Source organism: Talpa occidentalis, unplaced genomic scaffold (genome assembly GCF_014898055.3).
Source record: "Talpa occidentalis isolate TD23 unplaced genomic scaffold, MPIMG_talOcc4v2.1 talOcc4.9, whole genome shotgun sequence".
Taxonomy (NCBI): domain Eukaryota; kingdom Metazoa; phylum Chordata; class Mammalia; order Eulipotyphla; family Talpidae; genus Talpa; species Talpa occidentalis.
The window spans coordinates 33235391-33254649 of record NW_023605305.1 but is presented as its reverse complement, the minus strand read 5'-3'; the positions used below and the strand labels follow the sequence as shown (position 1 = coordinate 33254649).

Here is a 19259-nt window from a genome sequence, read left to right as displayed (position 1 = left end):
TGGGGGCCCTGGTCACAGGCAGCCCTGACAGACATATCAAGGACATCATTCCTCACGTTAGTGCCAACAGTCTGGAACTATGGGGCAGAGTCATGTGGACTCCCTGTGGGAATACACCTGACTTACTTTGTCTTGTGGGGAAAGAGAAGGGTAGAGGTTCAGCTCCCATGGACTGATTACACTGGGGAACACAGCCTCTGGTGACAAGTGGAAGAGACTGCTGGATGGTCCAGCAGAAGCCCTCAGGGTTGCCACTGCAGCTGCTCCAGCTTTTGCATTTGATTCAGTTCAAGTTTGATATTTATAAGTCCCAATAGATTACTGATCCAGTGCCCAGGGGCTCAAGAAGGAACCCTCCTGCCCTATCCCCTGTCCTCTGAACCCCAACATTCCCTCTTTCCCAGTCCCTGTGGAATCTAAAGCAATTGGGGGGAGAGGTGTGGCTCCAGGGGCAGGGCTGGACTGTGTGGGGAGTTCTCTTCTCTGCAAGCGGATTTCATTCTGACAACAAGAACAACCTCCTAATGAGCATAACTGACTGACGTTGGAGACTGACTTGGGACATAGTGTGTTCTCAGTCCTCTGAGGTCTGCAAGCAGAGGCTTTAGAGGAATTTCTGCCCTCTGGATGGGAGTGCTGGGGCCAAATGACCCAGACATTGGCCAAGTGGGCATCTGGCCACCCTGCCCCAGATCTTAGAAGCAGTTGGCTTCAGGGTGGGGGATGAGACAGAACCATCTGGGGAGCATAACTAGGCGCTAATGTGGCACTTGCTGTCAACTGCTAGGTCTGTGGTCTCTTCAGGGGAAAGACACAAGCCATGTGGTATGGAAGGGCTGAAGGTCCTCCCATGGGTCCCCAGATGCCTCCTTCTGATTGCCTGTGGGGTGGACTCCCTGCAGCTGCATCCCAGCCACCAGTTTGCGATAGTCCGCCTGACTGGGTCAGCTGAGGCCAGAGACCAAGGACTTGGCCACAGGACTCAGGGCTCCTTCCTGTCTCCAAGGTCGTGTCAGTGCCAGGATGTTGTGACTATGGATATTGTCATGCGCATAGACTGGGATTTGAATCTGCTTACTCACTGTGTGACTTCAGTGGGTCACACCCCCCCAGTGACTGGGAGGTCACTGCTTCTCATGGTGGTCCTGTCCAGGGCAGGATTGCTCTGTCTGCTAGAAAATTATTCCTGGCACTGAGCTGGGACCTGCTTCCCTGGGCTTTCCTCATCAAGACCAGCATGCCCCAGATTTGGTCTGCTCTTGGTTCCACAGCCCCTGGCCTCTCAGATGCTTCCCCACGCCTGCACCTCTAACACCTGCCACTGATCCCAGCTGCCCTGTGGGACACACACCTCCCTCCCCTATCACTTTCCCAGTGGGTCTCATCATCAGAATAGGTCCATGGCCTCTTTAACAAGTTCCCCAGTCTTCTGGCCCCACAAGCTGAGGCCTCACCTGCCCTTTGGCTGCCCTGTGCCCCAAGTGACTCATCAAGTTGGCAGTGAACAACCCCCAAAGTCCCCTTTCCACGTGCTGCTGCTGCGGCAGCGGCTCAGACGCCCCTTCCACCCCAGAGTCTGTGCTTTCCAGGTTGCTGAAGCCAAGCACAGCCCAACACGTGTCCATGTTCTGTTTCATCGTGTCAGAATTGGCCCATAGTCCCAGCCTGCTGGGGTCTGCTCAGTCCCAACTCCCTCATCCAAACATTAGCTGTTCCTCCCAGCTTCCTGTCTTCTGTGAATCTGATGGAGTACATGCTGTCAGTGGCCTTGGCCAAGCCATTAATAAAAATGGTGAGGAAGGAGAAGGCTAAAAGCAGTCCTCTCTGCTTTCCTGCAGAGAAGCATACCTGCGGAGACCCTGTCCATTTTTCTTCACTCCAGAAGTGCACACTGCCTGCAGCAGTCATTCCCAACAGTTCTCATCCATGCCCACAAGTTCCTGTTCTCAGGGAGCCCCCCAATGGGTGCCCATGGTCATCGAAGCTCATGTGTCCTTTTAACAATCTAGTCTAAAATTCCACCGTGGCTTAATGTCACATGCATCTGGCTATGACAGGCCCTGGACGCTGAGTGCCTTGACTGAGCCCCTTCAGCCTTCCTCGGAGGAGCGCAGTCACGGGGCAGGCAATCAGAGGACATGGTGACAGATAATGAGTGGATGCTAGTAACTGGAATATGCTAGTAACAGTAAGCATCAAACACTTATTATACACCGGGCACTTCTTCTTTTTTTTTTTTTCAAGAATTATTTATGCATGTAAGAGCTGGGATGCGGGCCAGAGATGCAGGGGGTGAGAGGATTCACCAGGGACAGAGTGGGGAGCAGAACAGGCAGATAAACAGAAATACACTGCTGAGGGGAACAGCGGGTGAGACAGGAGGGCCAGGAATGGAGCTCATGCTGCAGTGGCTGGCTATAGCTTGATAGCACTGTCTTTAAGCGCTGTGCCACCAGGGAGTCTCCAGGCACTCACTCTTCTAAACCTAGGATAACCCTCACAATCAACCATCATTAACTCTCAGCACTTGCTCCCTGCCAGCTTGTCCTGTGCCAGACTGAGCTGGGCCTCGGGGATTCAGGAGTAGGCATACCGACAGCATGACCTGTAACCAATTGAGAATACAGTGTGCCCTGGGAAGGTGGGCAAGAGGAACACACCAGGGAAGGCATCCTGGCAGAAGTGACATCTGAGCTGATCTTGAAAAGAGCAAATGGAAATTTGTCAGACTGGGGAGGTGTGGGGGGTGAGGGGTTGGAGTTAAACGGTTCCAGGCTGAAGGAACAAATACAAAGGTGGCTCAAGGAGCAGCAGGGTGATCATGGCGGCTGGGGTGGCCCAACAAGGAGGAGGGGAATGAATCAGGCCACACTGGACCCAAGGCCTTGAAGGAGTGTGGACTGAGGGCTTTGGGGAGCCACCAAGGATGTCAAACAGGAAGGGGGCTCTCAGCAGTCCAGGCAGCCTGACCACACTCCATAGCCAGGGACACAAGCAGCATTGGGTACTTCCCAACATCAGAGAGGGTCAGGACACTCACCTCAGGGGGTGGTGTGGGAACCAGGTGCCCGTGAGTAAGAGGCTTTATTCTCCCTCCCTGAGGAGCCCAGCAGCTGCTGCCTCCCTCCCCCCATCCCTCTGTAAGTGGAGCAATTACCAGATTGAAACAGGCTGAGCCCTGGAGCTCAGGAGATTCCCCAATCACCGCAACTCTTGATCCACAATCCATTGGCCCTGAGTAGTAGCCAGATGGCTTAGGAGGGAGCCTCAGACCTCTTTGCTCCCTGAAGCTGTCCCCTAGACCCTCAAGGACCTTGGGGACTCCTGGAACACCCAGCCAGGCTGAGAGTCAGAGAGGCAAGGTTATCCATTTCCCCCTCACCATAAATCTGAGCCAGAAGGAAGGGTCATCCTCAGAGAATCTCCTACTCAATCTTGAAACCTTCCTCTAGCATCCCAACAGCAACCATCACAGCTCCAACTGGATGCCCCCAAAGATAGAGAGCTCACCACCACAAATCCGAGGGTTGCCGTGGGGAGGCTCGTCAACGCCACAAGAGGCCTTCCGTGGAGTGGACCACACTGAAATCAGTCAGCCAAAACCAAAACACCCTCTTCTTCCACAGGAGTGAAACCAACTACAGCTTACCAGCCAATGGCTGGGCCGGTGACCTCCCACTCCCTGAGTTTGTTATCTGTCCCTCAAACTACACAGTGTGGCTACTGAGTCCTTGAAATGTGGCTGGTGCAACTGCGGAACTTAATTTTACTGCAGATTTTAATTTTACAAATTAAAATCAAATTCAAACACCTGCAGGAGCATAACACGTGTATATTGACTGCACAATGAAATGACAGTATTTTGGATCCAATGGATTAAAGAATTATTAAAATTAATTTCACCAAAAATTCATCTCACCTGTTTCTTTGCGCTTTTTTAATATGCCGACTGGGAAGCTCAGTGGCTCGCAGTGTGAGTCTTCAGGGCAGGGCCGACTTACAGCCTTGTATGAGGACCAGGTGAGGCAGCAACACAAAGCAAGACATGTTCATTCTAATAGAGAACATGAAAACTCATTTAAAATAAAAATAAAAATTACCCAGAATCTCACCACCCAATGACAGTTTCTGAGCTAGGGATAATCGCTCTCATGGATAATGGCTGCAGGGCACTCTTCCATTTCCCCCAGCCATGCAATCCCATTATCCCTTCAGGATTAATGTCTGAGACCCACCCTAAGCCCAATACTCACATATGGCGTCCTGGCAGAGAAGAATGAACAGAGGTTGTAAAAACTTCCTCATCAGAGAATTGCTATACTCTAGCTGGGCCCTGTGCCTGGCTCTGCGGACCCAGCATTGAAATCAGACCCTGCCCTGGAGACACTTTCAGTAAACAGCACCTCAGTGAGGCGAAGGCTGGGTTGCACCACAATACAACGGCGTGGGAGTCCAGAGAAAGAACTCTCGCCCAGGCTCGTGGTCAGGGAAGGCTTCCTAGAGGAGGGGGACTTTAAACTGTATCTTAGAAGAGTGAGTCTTTGCTGTGGCAAGCTGGAAGATCGGAGTGCACACAAATGTGACTGCAGCCTGTGTTAGGGAAGAGACTTTCTGTGCTCAGCCTGATGCTGGATGCTGTCTGCTGCCTGCTCCAGAGTCTAATGTCAACAGGACGAAGGGGTTATGTGCTCTTGTTTACATGATTAAAATTAGAAAAATATTTCCTTTATCTGAAAGAGTGAAAGGGCTCTGGGGGAAAAAAATCCTTTTGGCAGTAAAGCAAAGCACAAGCATCTCCTTAACTAATCTCTCACTCCTGGGCCCTGCAGCCCAGGGGCCGTGAGAAGAGTAAATAAGAGGCTCACCTGCACTGGTGGGCAGAGAGCCCAGGTCAGCACGGACAGGGGTGGGAGCAGCCAAGAGAGGGAACCCACAGGTCCTGTCACCACAGCCTCCCACCAGGGGGAGTGTGGGCCGGGGCACTAACCGAAGGTGGCCACAAGGTGGCACCTTGCAGGAGAAAAATCTAACCATGGCCCCATTTTATAGATGGGGACCCGAGGCACCAAGATGGGGAGTGGCTTTCTGCCCATAGCTAGTGGACAGAACTTGGACTAGGTGGAGGGCACCAACTCCCAGCCTAGTGCTCTGACTCATTCTCTCACTCTCCGTCATTAGTTCACTCGGCACACCTGCAGTAACCCCTGCTTACTGGCAGCTCCAGGAAGCGAGGCTGGCCACTGGGGACCCACAGGGAAGTCAGACCTGTCCCTGTTCTCACAAGTCCTCCAGTCTGGTGTGAGAGACAGGCGAGTGACCACCAGGATCGTCACAGGAGGCTGGGGCTCTCGGAGCCTCAGAATGGGTTCCTGACTCTGGGTGAGAAGCAGGTAGTGACAAAGATTTCACCAATAAAGTGGCACTGAGCTTGGCCGTACCTGGTGGGTAGGAGTTAGGCAAATAAAGGATGCTGATAAGAGGACCCCAAACAGAGGAAACAGCCCATGAAAAGACCTTGAGACTTGAAAGGACTTGGCTGGTGACGCTGGGCTCAGGGCAGAGAGCAGAGCAGAGAGAGGTGAGAAGGAATCACAAGGTCAGCACTATTGGGAAGGGGATTCCTGTGCCCACCTGTTCCCAAGAGCACTGTGAGAGTGCTGGACAGAGCCAAAAGGGGAGTGAGAGTGGGTATGCTTGGGTGCCCAGCCCTCATGTTCCCCAACAGACCCCGATGAACATTGCTCTCCCAGTTTGATGTCCGGCCTCGCCTCTCTGGATGCCAAGACCTCCAGTCGCCTGGGCATCCTCACCGTGGCATACTACCTGTGGACCACCTTCTTGGCAGTCATCGTGGGCATCATCATGGTCTCTGTCATCCACCCAGGAGGGGCAGCCCAAAAGGAGACGACTGAGCAGAGCGGGAAGCCCATCATGAGCTCAGCCGACGCCCTGCTGGACCTTATCCGGTAACCCATGCCACCAGAATCCTGCTTGGGAGGACTTGCTGAGGGAGGATGTGCCAAGCGGGTGAGGCAGAGGCTCCAGGTGAGCCTTGGCCCACTGCCACCTTGGGGAGGTATGTAGAGCTGACAGAGTAGGAGTGAGAGAGGCCCGGGAGGAGAACCAGGAAAGCAGTTGTTCTAGGAGCCAAGGGAGTGGAATTTCGAGAAGCTTCATTTTCTAAGATCCATTATTTCTAAGATTTGGTGACTATGATTCATCTTTTCTTGGAGTCTTTGATTCGAAACAGCTTTCCTCATGATGAAAGGAATTGCTGGTGCTCAGGGAGCCCCCATCCTCCCCAGCACCGCCTTCCCGCTCAGGGGCTGAGGGCTCTGGATCAGATGCACAACGTGTCAGTGTCAGATGTTCCAGCAGCGGTTGCTGTTCCTGGTTGATTTTCACATGGGGAAAATTGATCCCTCTGGTTTGAGGTTTTCTCCCCCCTGGTCAGTCTCAACCCTGAGGCAAGTTGTTTTGCAAAGCTAACAGTTAGACCTCACTGTCACCATTTCTAGGTCAGAGGAGAGGCTGGAGAGAGAGATCACATGCTTCCCAGGACAGGGAGCCAGAAGATTGGAAAGAGAAATCTGGTCTCAGCTCTGCCCAGAAGTCTCTGTATAGCCTTGGGCAGGTCAGTCCCTGTCTCTGGGTCTTCATTTCCCCAGTAGTTTCCAAGATTCTTTCTAATTCTGTGGTTCTGAAACTCAAAGGCCACAGTCAACAGGAGCCTTCAGGGAATGATCAGAAGCTTCTGGGAGCAGATTCTGAGAGATGGAGCTGGGAGGACAAATCAGAGCCCAAGCTTGAAGACCGTGAATCCAGGCTGAGGGGGGGACTGTACCCTTTAGAAAAAGGAAGCCCGTGCATTTGGGAGAGATGAGCAGGAGTAGGATGGAGTGAACGGGATGTGACTGGGGTCACGAATTTGCCCTGAGAGGGTAGCAGTCACTTCTGTTCCATTCACCTACCTTTATTAAGCACCTGTTCTGGGAGAAAACATTGTGCCAGGAACTGGGGAGTGGGGGGGTGGGCAGCAAGGACAAATGACAACATCAGACTGTCCGCCATATTTGGGCAGACAAGAAGGGCGTGAGGACAGTCACTCTCTGAGACCCATTCCAGCTGTCACATTCTGAGACATGGTACAGAAAATGAGGACCCTGGCAGTGAGGGTACCCCTCACACTTGCTCTGGCCTAGGGAGGTGGCTACCAAGGCTGATAACTGGGAACTGAGGTGGTGAGACAAGTAAAAAGTGGGAAAGATGTGGGTGCCAACTAAACAGGGGAATAAGGGTCCACAGCACCCCTCGGGGCAGTGGGGGGCACATACACATCCATCTCTAAGATGCATCTAGAGAAACACCACAGCCTGTTCCTGGATGATCCCCCATGACATGGATCCATTTCCTAGGGCTCCAAGTAGGGGCTCCGGAAAACTGACATTGGCTCCAACAGCTTCACAGAGAAACCCCAAATAGAACACTAATCAGAGCTCGGCCCTTGCTTTTTTCCCCCAATCTTATTAAAACACCAGAGGGATTAAGTAATGACTCTATTTATAGCTCCCAGTTACTCTCTCAGGAATTGGACGAAGTTCTCGGGATCTGGGCGTAGGAAAGAACAATTCCCACCTCTGCTGCCTGGTTGGGGACATGGAATTGGGGTTAGTTGGGAGTCATCCCAGTGGGAACCTACAAATAGTAAGAGAGGAGAGGAGCCACAAGGTGGACTGTACTTTGCTCCGGGAGATGTGCTGGGAGGCCCGGACGGAGTGTGTCCTTGATGGGCATGGCTCCCAGGGGGCTATGTCTGCATTTTATGTAACTGCCGCCAGGACCACAGGCCTCAAGGGGCAAATGGAAGGCTTCTATGGGTGTTCAAAGTCACATGTTCTGCATGTTCCCATTTAATAATCAAAAACATAATTCTTTGTTTAAATCTGGAGCCTGAGTTCATTGATTACTAATAGGAGCACACGTATTAGTCAGGCATTGCTTTTCACTGTTAGTTAAGAGAAACCTAAAGCAGCAGAGGCTTGGCAAGATTAAGGCTCACGACTTTTCCCACATAACAGTTCAGAGGTGGGCAGTCTGTGGTCCTAGGACCCCAGGCTCCCTCCAACCTGTGTGCCTTGTGGCTCACAGCACTTGCCTTTCATCATCAGTGTACCTTGTGTTTCAAGAGGGTAGCTCAATCACTAGCTATTACAACCACAGTCCAGGCAGAAAGAAAAAAATCAGGGATCAAAAGTCCTGGCCAAATGGGCACCTTTCCCAAGTTTTCCAAGAAGCACTCCCCAATGACTCCACCTACATCATACTGCTCCTTCTTTTGGAAGAGAGGCTGGAAACAGGATTTGATGGCAAGGCCCTGTGGGTCCCCAGAATATCCCAGGGCTTCTATACTAGTCTACCAGGGCTACACGGATAGTATAAAAAGGAGAGAGAGGAGACTGGGTAGGCCACTGGCTGCCCCTTGCCACAGTAGACATTTGCTCTAATTTTAAAGGAAATATACATACTAGGTACCATCCACTATGTATAAGTCCATTAGGTTTCTTCTACTTTTTAAATGTTGTTAAGTTTCTGCTCAGCCTAATGCAGGCTTTGCTCTAAGTTTCATTAGAAAACCACCCTGAAAGTCACTCAAACCTCTTAAACCCATGCCCGGGAGAGATTTTTCTATTCAACAATCAGCACAGCATGAGTATCGTCCATTTTGTCATGAGCGCCCAGGAGGGTAGACCATTGCCTCTGGTGGGCTGTGTGCCTGGTGTGTGGAAGAACACCCCAGCACTAGCCTGGTTTTGGTGCTTTACGTCTGTTTGATGTCAAAAGCCATTGTAGGCAGCTACTATTCTGGTGGCAAAAGCCTTATAACTCATTGAGAGGCTGGGGAGGGACCTTATTTGAGCTTCTAAGATTTCAGCTCCTGACCCCTACTGCTTCTCCCCTTTGTGACAAATTAATGGCAGCAGCCATGGCCTTTCCTTCCTGTTTTTCTGACTTGGCCGCTCATTCTAAGCCCTGTTTCTCCTGCCATATGCTTTCACTGAACCTGTATTTTAGCAGCAGTGGAAAAAAAATTAGTTTCTGCTTTACAACAGAAGCTGCTGGGGTGTAAAGTTAAGAAATAATGCTCACTCGTATTCCTGTATACACCCCCATGCATGTATTAGCTGAGTCTTGAAAGAGCAGGAGAGACTGGCAACAAACAAGAGTGGGAGGAGCCATCCAGGTGGAGGAGGTGTGAGCGGAGGGGGCATCCTTGTTAGCATCTCTGATTTAGAATAAATCCTGGAAGAAAACCATAAAGACAAAGAATGTTCTTAAAACCCTTGACATGAATCGCTAAACTGCTTTACAGAAAGGCTGCAGGGTGCCCGGGTCACCAACCCTCCTCAGCATTGCGTGTGGCCATTTTAAAGATTCCTGACCTGGGGGTGTTGGGGTGGGAGCAAAAAGTGGAGGGTCCCATGGGCTGTGTTGCAGGGTAACTGGTACTTCTGTGATGGGTGTGGTCTGGTGACATACATTTGAAGGGGTGTCAATCTGCACTAAAAATAGTGCTGTAAACCAATGCTACCTCAATTTGAAAAATAGAAGTTACATCCGTATTGAATACTTAGCACCCAAAAACACTCCACATGGTTTAAAGAAATAACTAAAAAGAAAACTGAAACCATAAGAAAGTAGAAGAAAATTTTAAGAGTTACGGAGGTAACGTTCTATGATTCAAATTTTTTTTAAAAATTAAATAAAAAAATATTTTTAATAAAAAAATACCTTACCCATTTGATAGGTGAAAGTGTCTTTAATTTAGTGATGAAGCCAAATGTTTTTTAAAAGCTTTTTTTAAGTGAATTGCCCAGTGGTGACTTTCTTTTCTGTTGGGAATATCAGTGTTTTATGTGCCATTTATTTAGGCAGCAAATATTGACCCAGCACCAGGCGATTTTGCAGGTGCTGGGGACACAGCAGGGAACAGAAGGCAGCCCTTTGCCTCCAGGGGCCTGGTAGCCTGCAGAGGGAGGCTGAACACTAAAACAAAGACAAGCTTTTTAAAAGCTCCTAAAGATACAGGACTTTGTTATAGAACTTGCCCAGTTTGTCATTTGCTTTCTAAATTTATTCGGATTGTTCCATCTTAGAGCTTCTTAATTTTTTCAACTTTTATTTTGGAATAATTTTAGGTTTACAGAAAAGATGCAAAGATACCCACACCCAGATACCCACACCCAACTCCCCCCACCCCACCCGTGTTAGCAACTTCCACTTATTTGTCAAAACTAAGAAATAAAGTCATGCAATGCTATATAGTAGATGACAGGATTCCATTAGATTTGTATTTTACCACCAGTTTTTCTGCTAATTTTCTTTTTTTCAGAATCCAATCCAGGATACCATATGGTATTTGGAAAATTCTTAATTTTAATGTAGTAAAATCTGGTGACTTTTTTATTGCTCATTTTGTTCTTAGAGAGTCCTTCCAAATGCTGAAAGCTGGTAAAATATTAGCATTTTCTTCTACTTTCTTATGGTTTCAGTTTTCTTTTTAGTTATTAAACCATGTGGAAAGTTTTTGGGTGCTAAGTATTAAATACGGATGTAACTTCTATTTTTCAAATAGCTGGTCAATTGCACAACACTTTTTAATGAATCCTTCCTTCCCTCACTGATCTTTTCTCACTTCCTGTCCTCACCAAAGCAACTTCTATCAGACATGAAATTCTTGGCTGTATGAAGTTCTGGCTCTGGGCTATGTTCCTATTACACTGATTTTTCTGATAAGACTGCCAGCATCTCACTGTTTTGACAGTCACATCTTTATGCTTTCAAATCTGGTAGGACAAGACCCCCTTCTCCTTTAACTTTATGAAAATATTAATAAAAATAATGCCCCCACTTCTGTGGGTGCCACAGATAAAATATGAATAATGGAATCCACTTCTGTGAGACTGGGGCGGAGCGGGGGAGACGGGGAGATGGCCACATCAGCCAGTGCATGGGCTGGAACATGGGTGACCTGCAGAAGGGTCACAGAACTGGCCTGAGCAGTCAAAGAAGGTCTGAGCAGGAGTTAGCCAGCCAGCGAAGCAAGAGGGGTATTCTAATCTAGAGGAACAGTGTGGACAGAGGCCTGGAGCTGGAAAAGCACACAGCATATTTGAGGAACTGTAAGCAAATGGTGTTGGAGCTCACAGGAGCTCATACCCCCAGGGCTTGGGAGGGTGGGGGAAGAGGGGTTGTGGCTGGGAGTGGGGAGCTGAGACTGCAGAGGGAGTGGAGCTAGGTCATGAAGGCCTCAAGTGCCCAGGGTGGTGTTCAGATGACCCCAAGTTCCCTCCTGTCCTGGATCTGGAACTCTGCAATTTCTGACTCTCTTCCCAGGAACATGTTCCCAGCCAACCTTGTGGAAGCCACATTCAAACAGGTGAGGGGGTCCCTAGGCTGCATAGGGATAGGGGAGGGAACTTAGGGAAGGGGAAGGAGGGGGGCCTAGTTCCCTAGCGCCACCTGTGGCTGGATCCTGTGGCTGGATCCCTAGGCCGGCTTCCCCTTATGTAATGCCTGCTCTGTCCTTGCTCTCAGCCACGTGCTCGCGCGCTCACACACCATCTCACTCAGTCCTCACAATACTCTGCCCTGCAGAAAGGACAGGGCCGTCTCCTCAGTGAGGACACCAAGGCTCCAAAGGATTCAAACATTTACCCAGCAGATACTGCTCAGAAATGATAGAGCTAGTGGGCAAAGCCCGGCCTGTCTGTTCCTAAGCTTGTTTTCTCTTTCTTTAAAACAAAAATCCTCTGTCCTTCTCATAAGAACAGTAATACCGTTCACTGTAGAAAATTAGGAAAATACTAAAAAATATATAAAGTAGAAAATAAAAATCATCTCTATTTCCTGGCCCTAGCAGTAGTGGAAGTAGCTGGTATGCTTCTAGTCTTGTCTTTTCTCTGCATAAATGTTTTCAAAAATAAAACTAGGATCATTGTGCATAGACAGTGTGCAGCCTGCACCACCCCCATCCCTATTTATGTCATGAGCTTTTTTTCTGGTTAGTAAATGTTTCTTAAAATACACTATTCAGTGGTGATGCAATCACCCTTTGTAAGGCTGGACTGTAGGACATTCACCCAGACCCTCCTTTGGGTGGTCTTTGTTTTCAAAGTTTTGCCCTTTGGAAATGATGGTAAACATCCTTGTGTGGCAGTCTTTGTCTGCATATATAATAATATCCTATTCTTTTCCCTTTTCTAAAATTATGGAGGGTTGGTTGACTCAATCCAGCAAGCATTTCCTGACCCTCTTCCCTGTGCTGGGCTCTGTCGGGGGTGTGGGGACACCAAGGAGGTGGCTGAGGGCTGGAGAGGAGGCTCCAAAATAAGGAACCACGGACCTCAAGCCAAGCACTGTATCTTTGCTAACTTTAGGGTCTTCTTTAATGCTATGAGTTGCTTAGTAATGGGCTCTAAATAGGGAGTTTGGTTTTATCCCAGCAGTGATGGGGAATTATTGAAGACAGAAGAGAGAGAGCACTGCTTTTCTTCATATCCACCTGGAATCCCCTTTTTCTATTGACAAACTCCTTCAAGACCCAAATCAAATGTCCCCTTCTTTGTGAAGCTGTCTGATTCAGACAGTTAGTCAGGGAAGAAATCTTGGGCTCAATCCTGTGTCTCTGGGGACCCTGCACAGAGTGTTCAGCACTGGAATGATGATGATAGCAGTGGTGGTGATAACAGCAGTCATTACATAAGGCTAGCTGTGTGGCAGGCTCTGTGGTAAGCACTTTGTGCATGTTGTCTGGCTTATCTAATGAGGCAGATATTTGTATGATTCTCATTTTACAGATGAAGAAACTGAAGAACAGAAATTTCAGTCCTATACATTTCCTGTGTGGCTCTCTCCAACCCTATCCACCTCCCCTCAGAAGGCTTACCTTATGATACTTCAGTGTTTGGGAGGCTAGGAGACTCCAGTTTGGGCTTCTAGTACTTGAGGGATGAGAGGAAAAGGCCAGGAATGCCCTGGGGGCAGAGGAAAGGCAGCTACCTTAGCTACTTGATTCTTCCCAGCTGGGGCCTCACCTCATCAGCAGAGTTTTTTGTCCTCTTTTAAAAGTTTGGTGGTTGATGTCTGTTATTCAAGGGAAAACAACCCACGGATAGTGCCTGACAAGTAGTGGATCACTCTTATGAGGCATTTTGGACAGGAGCACATTTTATTGATCATCAGAAGAGGCCACATAGAAACAGGACACGACTGGCTAGGAGGTTGGGGATATCCATATGAAATTAGCAGGTCCTGTTTTCCAGGGGAAAGTAACCTGACCACAGCTGAAGCTGAGTTAGAGGGTTGTGATTGATATAGTTTGGGTGTTTTAACAGGTGTTTCCCTTAAGTTCAGGCTATCTTAGGTTTAGATTCGTGGTGTGGGCTGATCTACCCACGTGGCCTCCTTTTTGTGGGTTCTAATATAAGAATTAACTTTATCAAGCCGCCTCCTGTTGATCAAACTCTCAGTTATACTGACAATACCTATCAAACATAAAGATGTTAGCATTACCCTGAGTATTCAGGTCTTGGTCGAAGGCCAAATAGTAGGTCCAGGTTTCCCTTAGTGGAAGCCGGGGCTGGCTGGCTGTTAAGTGAATGGGTAATGGATGGTTGATAAGGGATAGATGGATAAATGAAGGGTTACAGGGAAAGATGAGGTGGACAATGGTTAGAAGCAAACCCTGGTGGTGTAATAATGCATACACGGTTGGAGGGATGGAGAGGCACATCTGGGTGGAGTGTAGATGGATGAAGAAATCTCCATTTTCTTTTTTGGTAAAATATTGGTAATAACCCTGTCCTGACTACCTCATGAGGTTACTGCCCATCAAATAGCTCATAAGTAGACGCAGATGTGCTTCCATGTTGTTGTTGATGTTAACCACACTTGGCCCTGACTCCTTCCTGGTTGGGGTGTCGCCACCAGTACCGCACCAAGACTATCCCTATTGTCAAGTCGCCCACGAGGGCATCAGAGGTTTCTCCTCGGCGCATCCTCATCTACGGCATCCAGGAAGAGAATGGCTCTCGGGTCCAGAACTTCACCCTCGACCTGACCCCACCGCCCGAGGTGGTTTACAAGTCAGAACCTGGCACCAGCGATGGCATGAACGTGCTGGGCATCGTCATCTTCTCTGCCAGCATGGGTATGCGCTGCCAGCTGGGCCACAGTGTGACCTGGAGCCAGCCCCTCCCTGAATTCATCCTTCCCTGAATCTGGTAGCCTGGATGTCCTTTTTCATGGTCTCGGAGCTCAGGGAGGACATTTTGGCAGGGAGTGACGCTAGCTGCTGTATAGGGTGTGGGTGGGAGAAGAGGAAGAGATAACATCCCTGTCAGGAGGTCACCACCTTGGCCAAGTGGCAGAGCCTGAGAAAAAGAGGGAGGGATGTGGTAGCTCAGGCTGCTAGGAAGTCAGTCAAGGGCAGAGGTGAGCCGTGCACGGGGTCTGTCCCTGCTTGGCCACCAGCGTGTCAGCACGTGCAGGGCACCTGCCTGCATCTCAGTCTGCAGCATCTGTGACACCTGCAGCACCTGTGATTTGCTTGTGTGTGCCTGCCTCCTCAGGCATCATGCTGGGCCGTATGGGTGACAGTGGGACCCCTCTGGTCAGCTTCTGCCAGTGCCTCAATGAGTCTGTCATGAAGATCGTGGCGGTGGCTGTGTGGTAAGCCTGCTCGCCTGCCCTGGGAGGTGGAGGAACACCACGGTCCCATCCTCTGCTCTCCTAGGAGGCTCAGCCTGGGCCTGGGCTTGCAGAACTCCATGTGTCCATGTGTCCCACTATATCCCCCCTGACCAGGCTAGTTCCAACCCTGGATGCCACTTCTGGCTCAATCAGAAGGAGTAGAGCTAAGAAGTAAGCCTGGCCCTGCTATCCCAAGCCTCAGTTTCCCTGTCACATGGAATCTCATCAGCTCAATTTTTGGAGAAAAGAAACAGAAGTGAGAACCAGCTGCCACTCTTTGGTTAAAATTCAGACCTTAGGAATCTTCTAACCTTGCACAGTTTAGAGAGGGATATGCAGAGACCTGTTCAAGGTCACCCTAGAGGTTGTGGCATTGCTGGGCTGAAACATGGGCCTCCTGAGGGCGAGCACTGGCCTCAGAGGCCAGGACTAGGGAAGGGGGGGTGGTTGGCTGAGGATGTTATTAACAATGTCCTGGGCTGGGCACCTGGGCACACAGTCCGGCTTCTCCCTGGAGTCTGGGAGACCAGGCAGTGATACAGCCTAGCACTTACCTGTCTGGCACTGAGCCTGCTGCCCTGCCCACCCCCAGGTATTTCCCCTTTGGCATTGTGTTCCTCATTGCCGGCAAAATCCTGGAGATGGACGACCCCACAGTCGTCAGAAAGAAGCTGGGCTTCTATGCCATCACTGTGGTGTGTGGGCTGCTGATCCATGGCCTCTTCATCCTGCCCCTGCTCTACTTCTTCATCACCAAGAAGAACCCCATCATCTTCATCCGCGGCATCCTCCAGGCCCTGCTCATCGCACTGGCCACCTCCTCCAGGTATGGGGCATCGGGCAGCAGGTGGCGTAACCTGAACTGTCCATCTGTCCAGCCATCATTTGTCTATAGCCACAAACCACAGAAAATGTAGGCACAGCCCACTTCACAAATGTGGAGGTAGCTGTGGTAGTAAGACTGGTTTTTGAGGTGTAATACGTTAAGGCCCGACTACAGGCTCTGGCAGGTGGGGTGGGCTCCCCAGGCAGTGACCTGGGGGAGAATAGGGATGAGAGTTCTACTCCCAGAACTACCCTGGGAGGCCCAGTAACAGGAATAGTAGCGGCTGCCATTGTAGCCAGTAGCTGGCAAGGCAGACACCGTTCTAAGCACGTACATGTTGACTCTTAAGAGCTCTGGTCTAGGTGTTCCCGTTGAAGGCCAGGCTCACACAGGTTAAGAAACCTGCCAGGGCCACTTGGCTAGAGGCGGCTCAGGGAGTCTAGGCCAGAGCTCTACACATGCACAACGTGCAGCTCTGGGCCGGCCCCTCCTCTCCTCCAGGCTTCTGTTTCTTCATCTCTAAAATGGACTCAACCTCTCAGGAGAAGCTGTGAAGCACACAGTACCTGGCACACGGTCGGCTCTGCCAGTGGGCATTCCCCTTCTGACTCTCTCAGCTGCCCCAGGCCCTGGCGGGTCTGGCTTGGCACTGACCCCACCTCCAAAGGGCACCCCAGGTGACCATTGTCAAAGTCCCTTCAGCCCGTCCTCCCCCAACATGACAGCCCAGAGGTCCTGACTGTCCTGAAGCTCATCCCAGGCTGAAGAGGGGTGGCAGTGGGCAAACCCTGGCCTCTCTGCCCACAGTTCAGCCACGTTGCCCATCACCTTCAAGTGCCTCCTGGAGAACAACCACATCGACCGACGCATTGCTCGCTTCGTGCTGCCCGTAGGCGCCACCATCAACATGGACGGCACCGCACTCTACGAAGCCGTGGCCACCATCTTCATCGCCCAGGTCAACAACTATGAGCTGGACTTCGGCCAGATCATCACCATCAGGTGGGCACGCCCCTGAGCTTGTGTGGATGAGGGCAGGGGCTGGGAGCCTCAGGATGCCCTTGTTTTCAGATCTGATAGGGTCTCTGAAACCAGAGGGGGGGAGCTCCTCCCACGCCACACAGCTGGTCAGTGCTGGGCCAGGAGTGTGAGCCATCCTCTGTGACTCGGGACATGGCTCCCTCTCCAGTGCTGTGGGCTGGGGAGCCGACGCCCAGAGGAAGCCCTGCAGGCTGCCACACAGAGCAGGGGAGGTTACTGCAGGCGGGCCGGGGGGAAACAGAGGCCAAGGGCAGGGCAAACGGACGGTGGAGTGGTCACTGGTGTGGCTGGAACTGAGAAAGGATGCTGGGGTGAGGAGGGGCAGAGTCAGCCTTGCCTGTCAGCCCAGCGGTACCAGTCTGGGGATCTACCTCCAGAAGGATGCTGGTAGAGCTGTGCTGTGGGCAATCAGAATCCCTGGGCAGCTTCCTGGAAACCTATAGAGGAGCAGCTGCAGACAAGAGTTTTCCTGTAGTTCCTTAGGTGGTTCTGTGAGACCAGGGATGGGAGCCCGTGGAGCCATAGACCCTCATGCAGGGACATACTTCCCAGCCCCCGAGAACGCTCTGATGGGGCTCTCCTAGCAGCTCCCGTGTAGCTATCTCAGAGGCCCTGGCATTCTGGCCTTCTCCCTGACAGGCACCCTGCCCTCTGCTCCTCCTCTTCTCTCCCTGCCCCTCTTGCAGCATCACAGCCACTGCAGCCAGCATCGGGGCAGCTGGCATTCCCCAGGCCGGGCTCGTCACCATGGTCATCGTGCTCACTTCCGTGGGACTGCCCACTGATGACATTGCCCTCATTATCGCTATCGACTGGGCTCTGTGAGTGGGGCTCACCCCCACCTGCCCACACCCCTCAAGCAGCAGCCATTTGGGTGGGAGGGGGAACTGCCCTGGTTTGCACAGTGGGGGTGTCTTACTCATCAACACCAGCCTGGCTACATCATTTGTGAGACCAGTTTTCAAAAATGAAAATGTGAGGTCCCAGCATCAAAAATGACACAATTTCGAGGTGATGAGAGCAATGCATGAAACCAGGCTCAGGCCCTTCCGAGAACAGGCGCTGTGCAAGCACACGGTCACAGGCGCATGAGGCCGGCCCTGCAGCAGCCCACTTGGACATCTCCAAGGAGGTGGCTGAAGAGGCCCTGGAAGGCACCTCACTTCCCCTCTGCTCTGGCAGGTGCTGCGGGGAGTGGGGGTGTGGGGGTAGGGGTGGAGGAGCGTCACCCCCCCACACACACCCCCAGCAATGCTGACAGTGGAGCTGCTCACTACCTGCCTTGGCTTAGCAGGGACCGTTTCCGCACTATGATTAACGTGCTGGGTGATGCGCTGGCCGCTGGGATCATGGCCCACATTTGCCGGAAGGACTTTGCTCAGGACATGGACACCAAGGTAAGACAATGCCTCCCTCCCAGCCTGGCTGCCAAAGGCTACCAGGAGGGTAGAGCAGGCCAGGATGGGCAGGGTACAGGATCTGCCACCAACCAACTGAGCAGCCTTCAGCCAGTCCCTCCATGCTGCCCAGCCTCAGTCTCTCATCTAGTGCAGGGGTAACTAATTCCTCTAACAGTTTTGAGCACCCACCACAGCTGATACTGACCTAGAACTAGGAGGTGCATTGGTGAAACAAAAACTGCCCTTGAGGGGGCTTGAACCTTCATATGGGGGTGGCATTGGTCCTACCTACAATGATGCAAATATTTGTGTCTTCAGGGCTCCTTCAATAACCACGTGTAGCAGGCTCCCCTACTCCAGGGGAGGAAAGTGAAGCCCAGGCAGGGAGCTGCTACTGAACTCTGGGGTCAGATCCCTCCCTCCACTAAGACAGTCCTGAGAGGAGGCAGGACAGCAGGAACAGGAGTCCAGAGGGGCCTCACAGCACCTCTGTAGGAAAGCTGACCCCTGGTCCCCAGCCCTTTGCTTGTTCTGTCCTCCCTGGAGTCTGGCTGCAGGTTCTCCAGCTGCTCCCCAGGTTATTTCCCCTCCTCAGAAACTTCCACCTGGTGAGACCAAGCCGGTGAGCCTCCAGGAGATCATGGTGACACAGCAGAATGGCTGTGTGAAGAGCGTGGCTAAGGCCTCGGAGCTGACCCTGGGCCCTGCCTGTCCCCACCATGTCCCCGTCCAGGTGGAGCAGAATGAGGAGCTGGCCACCACCAGCCTGCACCACTGCACCATTGAGATCAGAGAGCTTGAGACCCATGTCTGAGCCTGCAGGGAGGCCTCGGGGTTAGGGGCCAAGGGCAGGATCTCAACTCCTAGCTTTCCTAAGCAGCTGACAGGCTCGCACATTCTTCACTCCCTTGTGTGGCCAGAATTGACTCTACTTGGTGGAAATTAGAGTCTAGAGAGGTAGCCCTGGTGGGCAAGCGGTGGCCAGCCCTGCTGTGATGTGTCCATTGTGTTGGCCTGTGAGGCAGCAGGCAGAGGTTACAGCCCCCACTTTCTGGATGATAGAGTTGAGGCTCTGACAGTGGAAAACACCTGCCCTGGGTCTCAGAACAAGTGGTGTGAGGGCCAGGAGACTGGTTCACATCTTTCAAGTCCAGGCCACACCCTCTTGGAGGACAGGGTGCCAAAAGGGCCAGATGCTAAGAGGAGTCCCATAGACACCATTACCCCTCTCCATACTACTG

At 51.4% G+C, this 19259-nt stretch overlaps 1 protein-coding gene across 1 annotated transcript in view; it reads left to right on the top strand.

Annotated features, from left to right (window-relative positions):
• The window catches only part of SLC1A7 (solute carrier family 1 member 7), a 34485-nt gene extending 15647 nt beyond the window's left edge, over positions 1-18838 (top strand). The window contains exons 3-11 of the mRNA XM_037500231.2: positions 5751-5966; positions 11395-11437; positions 13990-14209; positions 14631-14730; positions 15344-15577; positions 16385-16579; positions 17305-17439; positions 17913-18015; positions 18614-18838. Of these exons, the coding sequence (XP_037356128.1) occupies positions 5751-5966; positions 11395-11437; positions 13990-14209; positions 14631-14730; positions 15344-15577; positions 16385-16579; positions 17305-17439; positions 17913-18015; positions 18614-18832 (1465 nt within the window). The 3' untranslated portion in view covers positions 18833-18838. The remainder of the gene's footprint in view (positions 1-5750; positions 5967-11394; positions 11438-13989; positions 14210-14630; positions 14731-15343; positions 15578-16384; positions 16580-17304; positions 17440-17912; positions 18016-18613) is intronic.
• Positions 18839-19259: the final 421 nt, after the last annotated feature.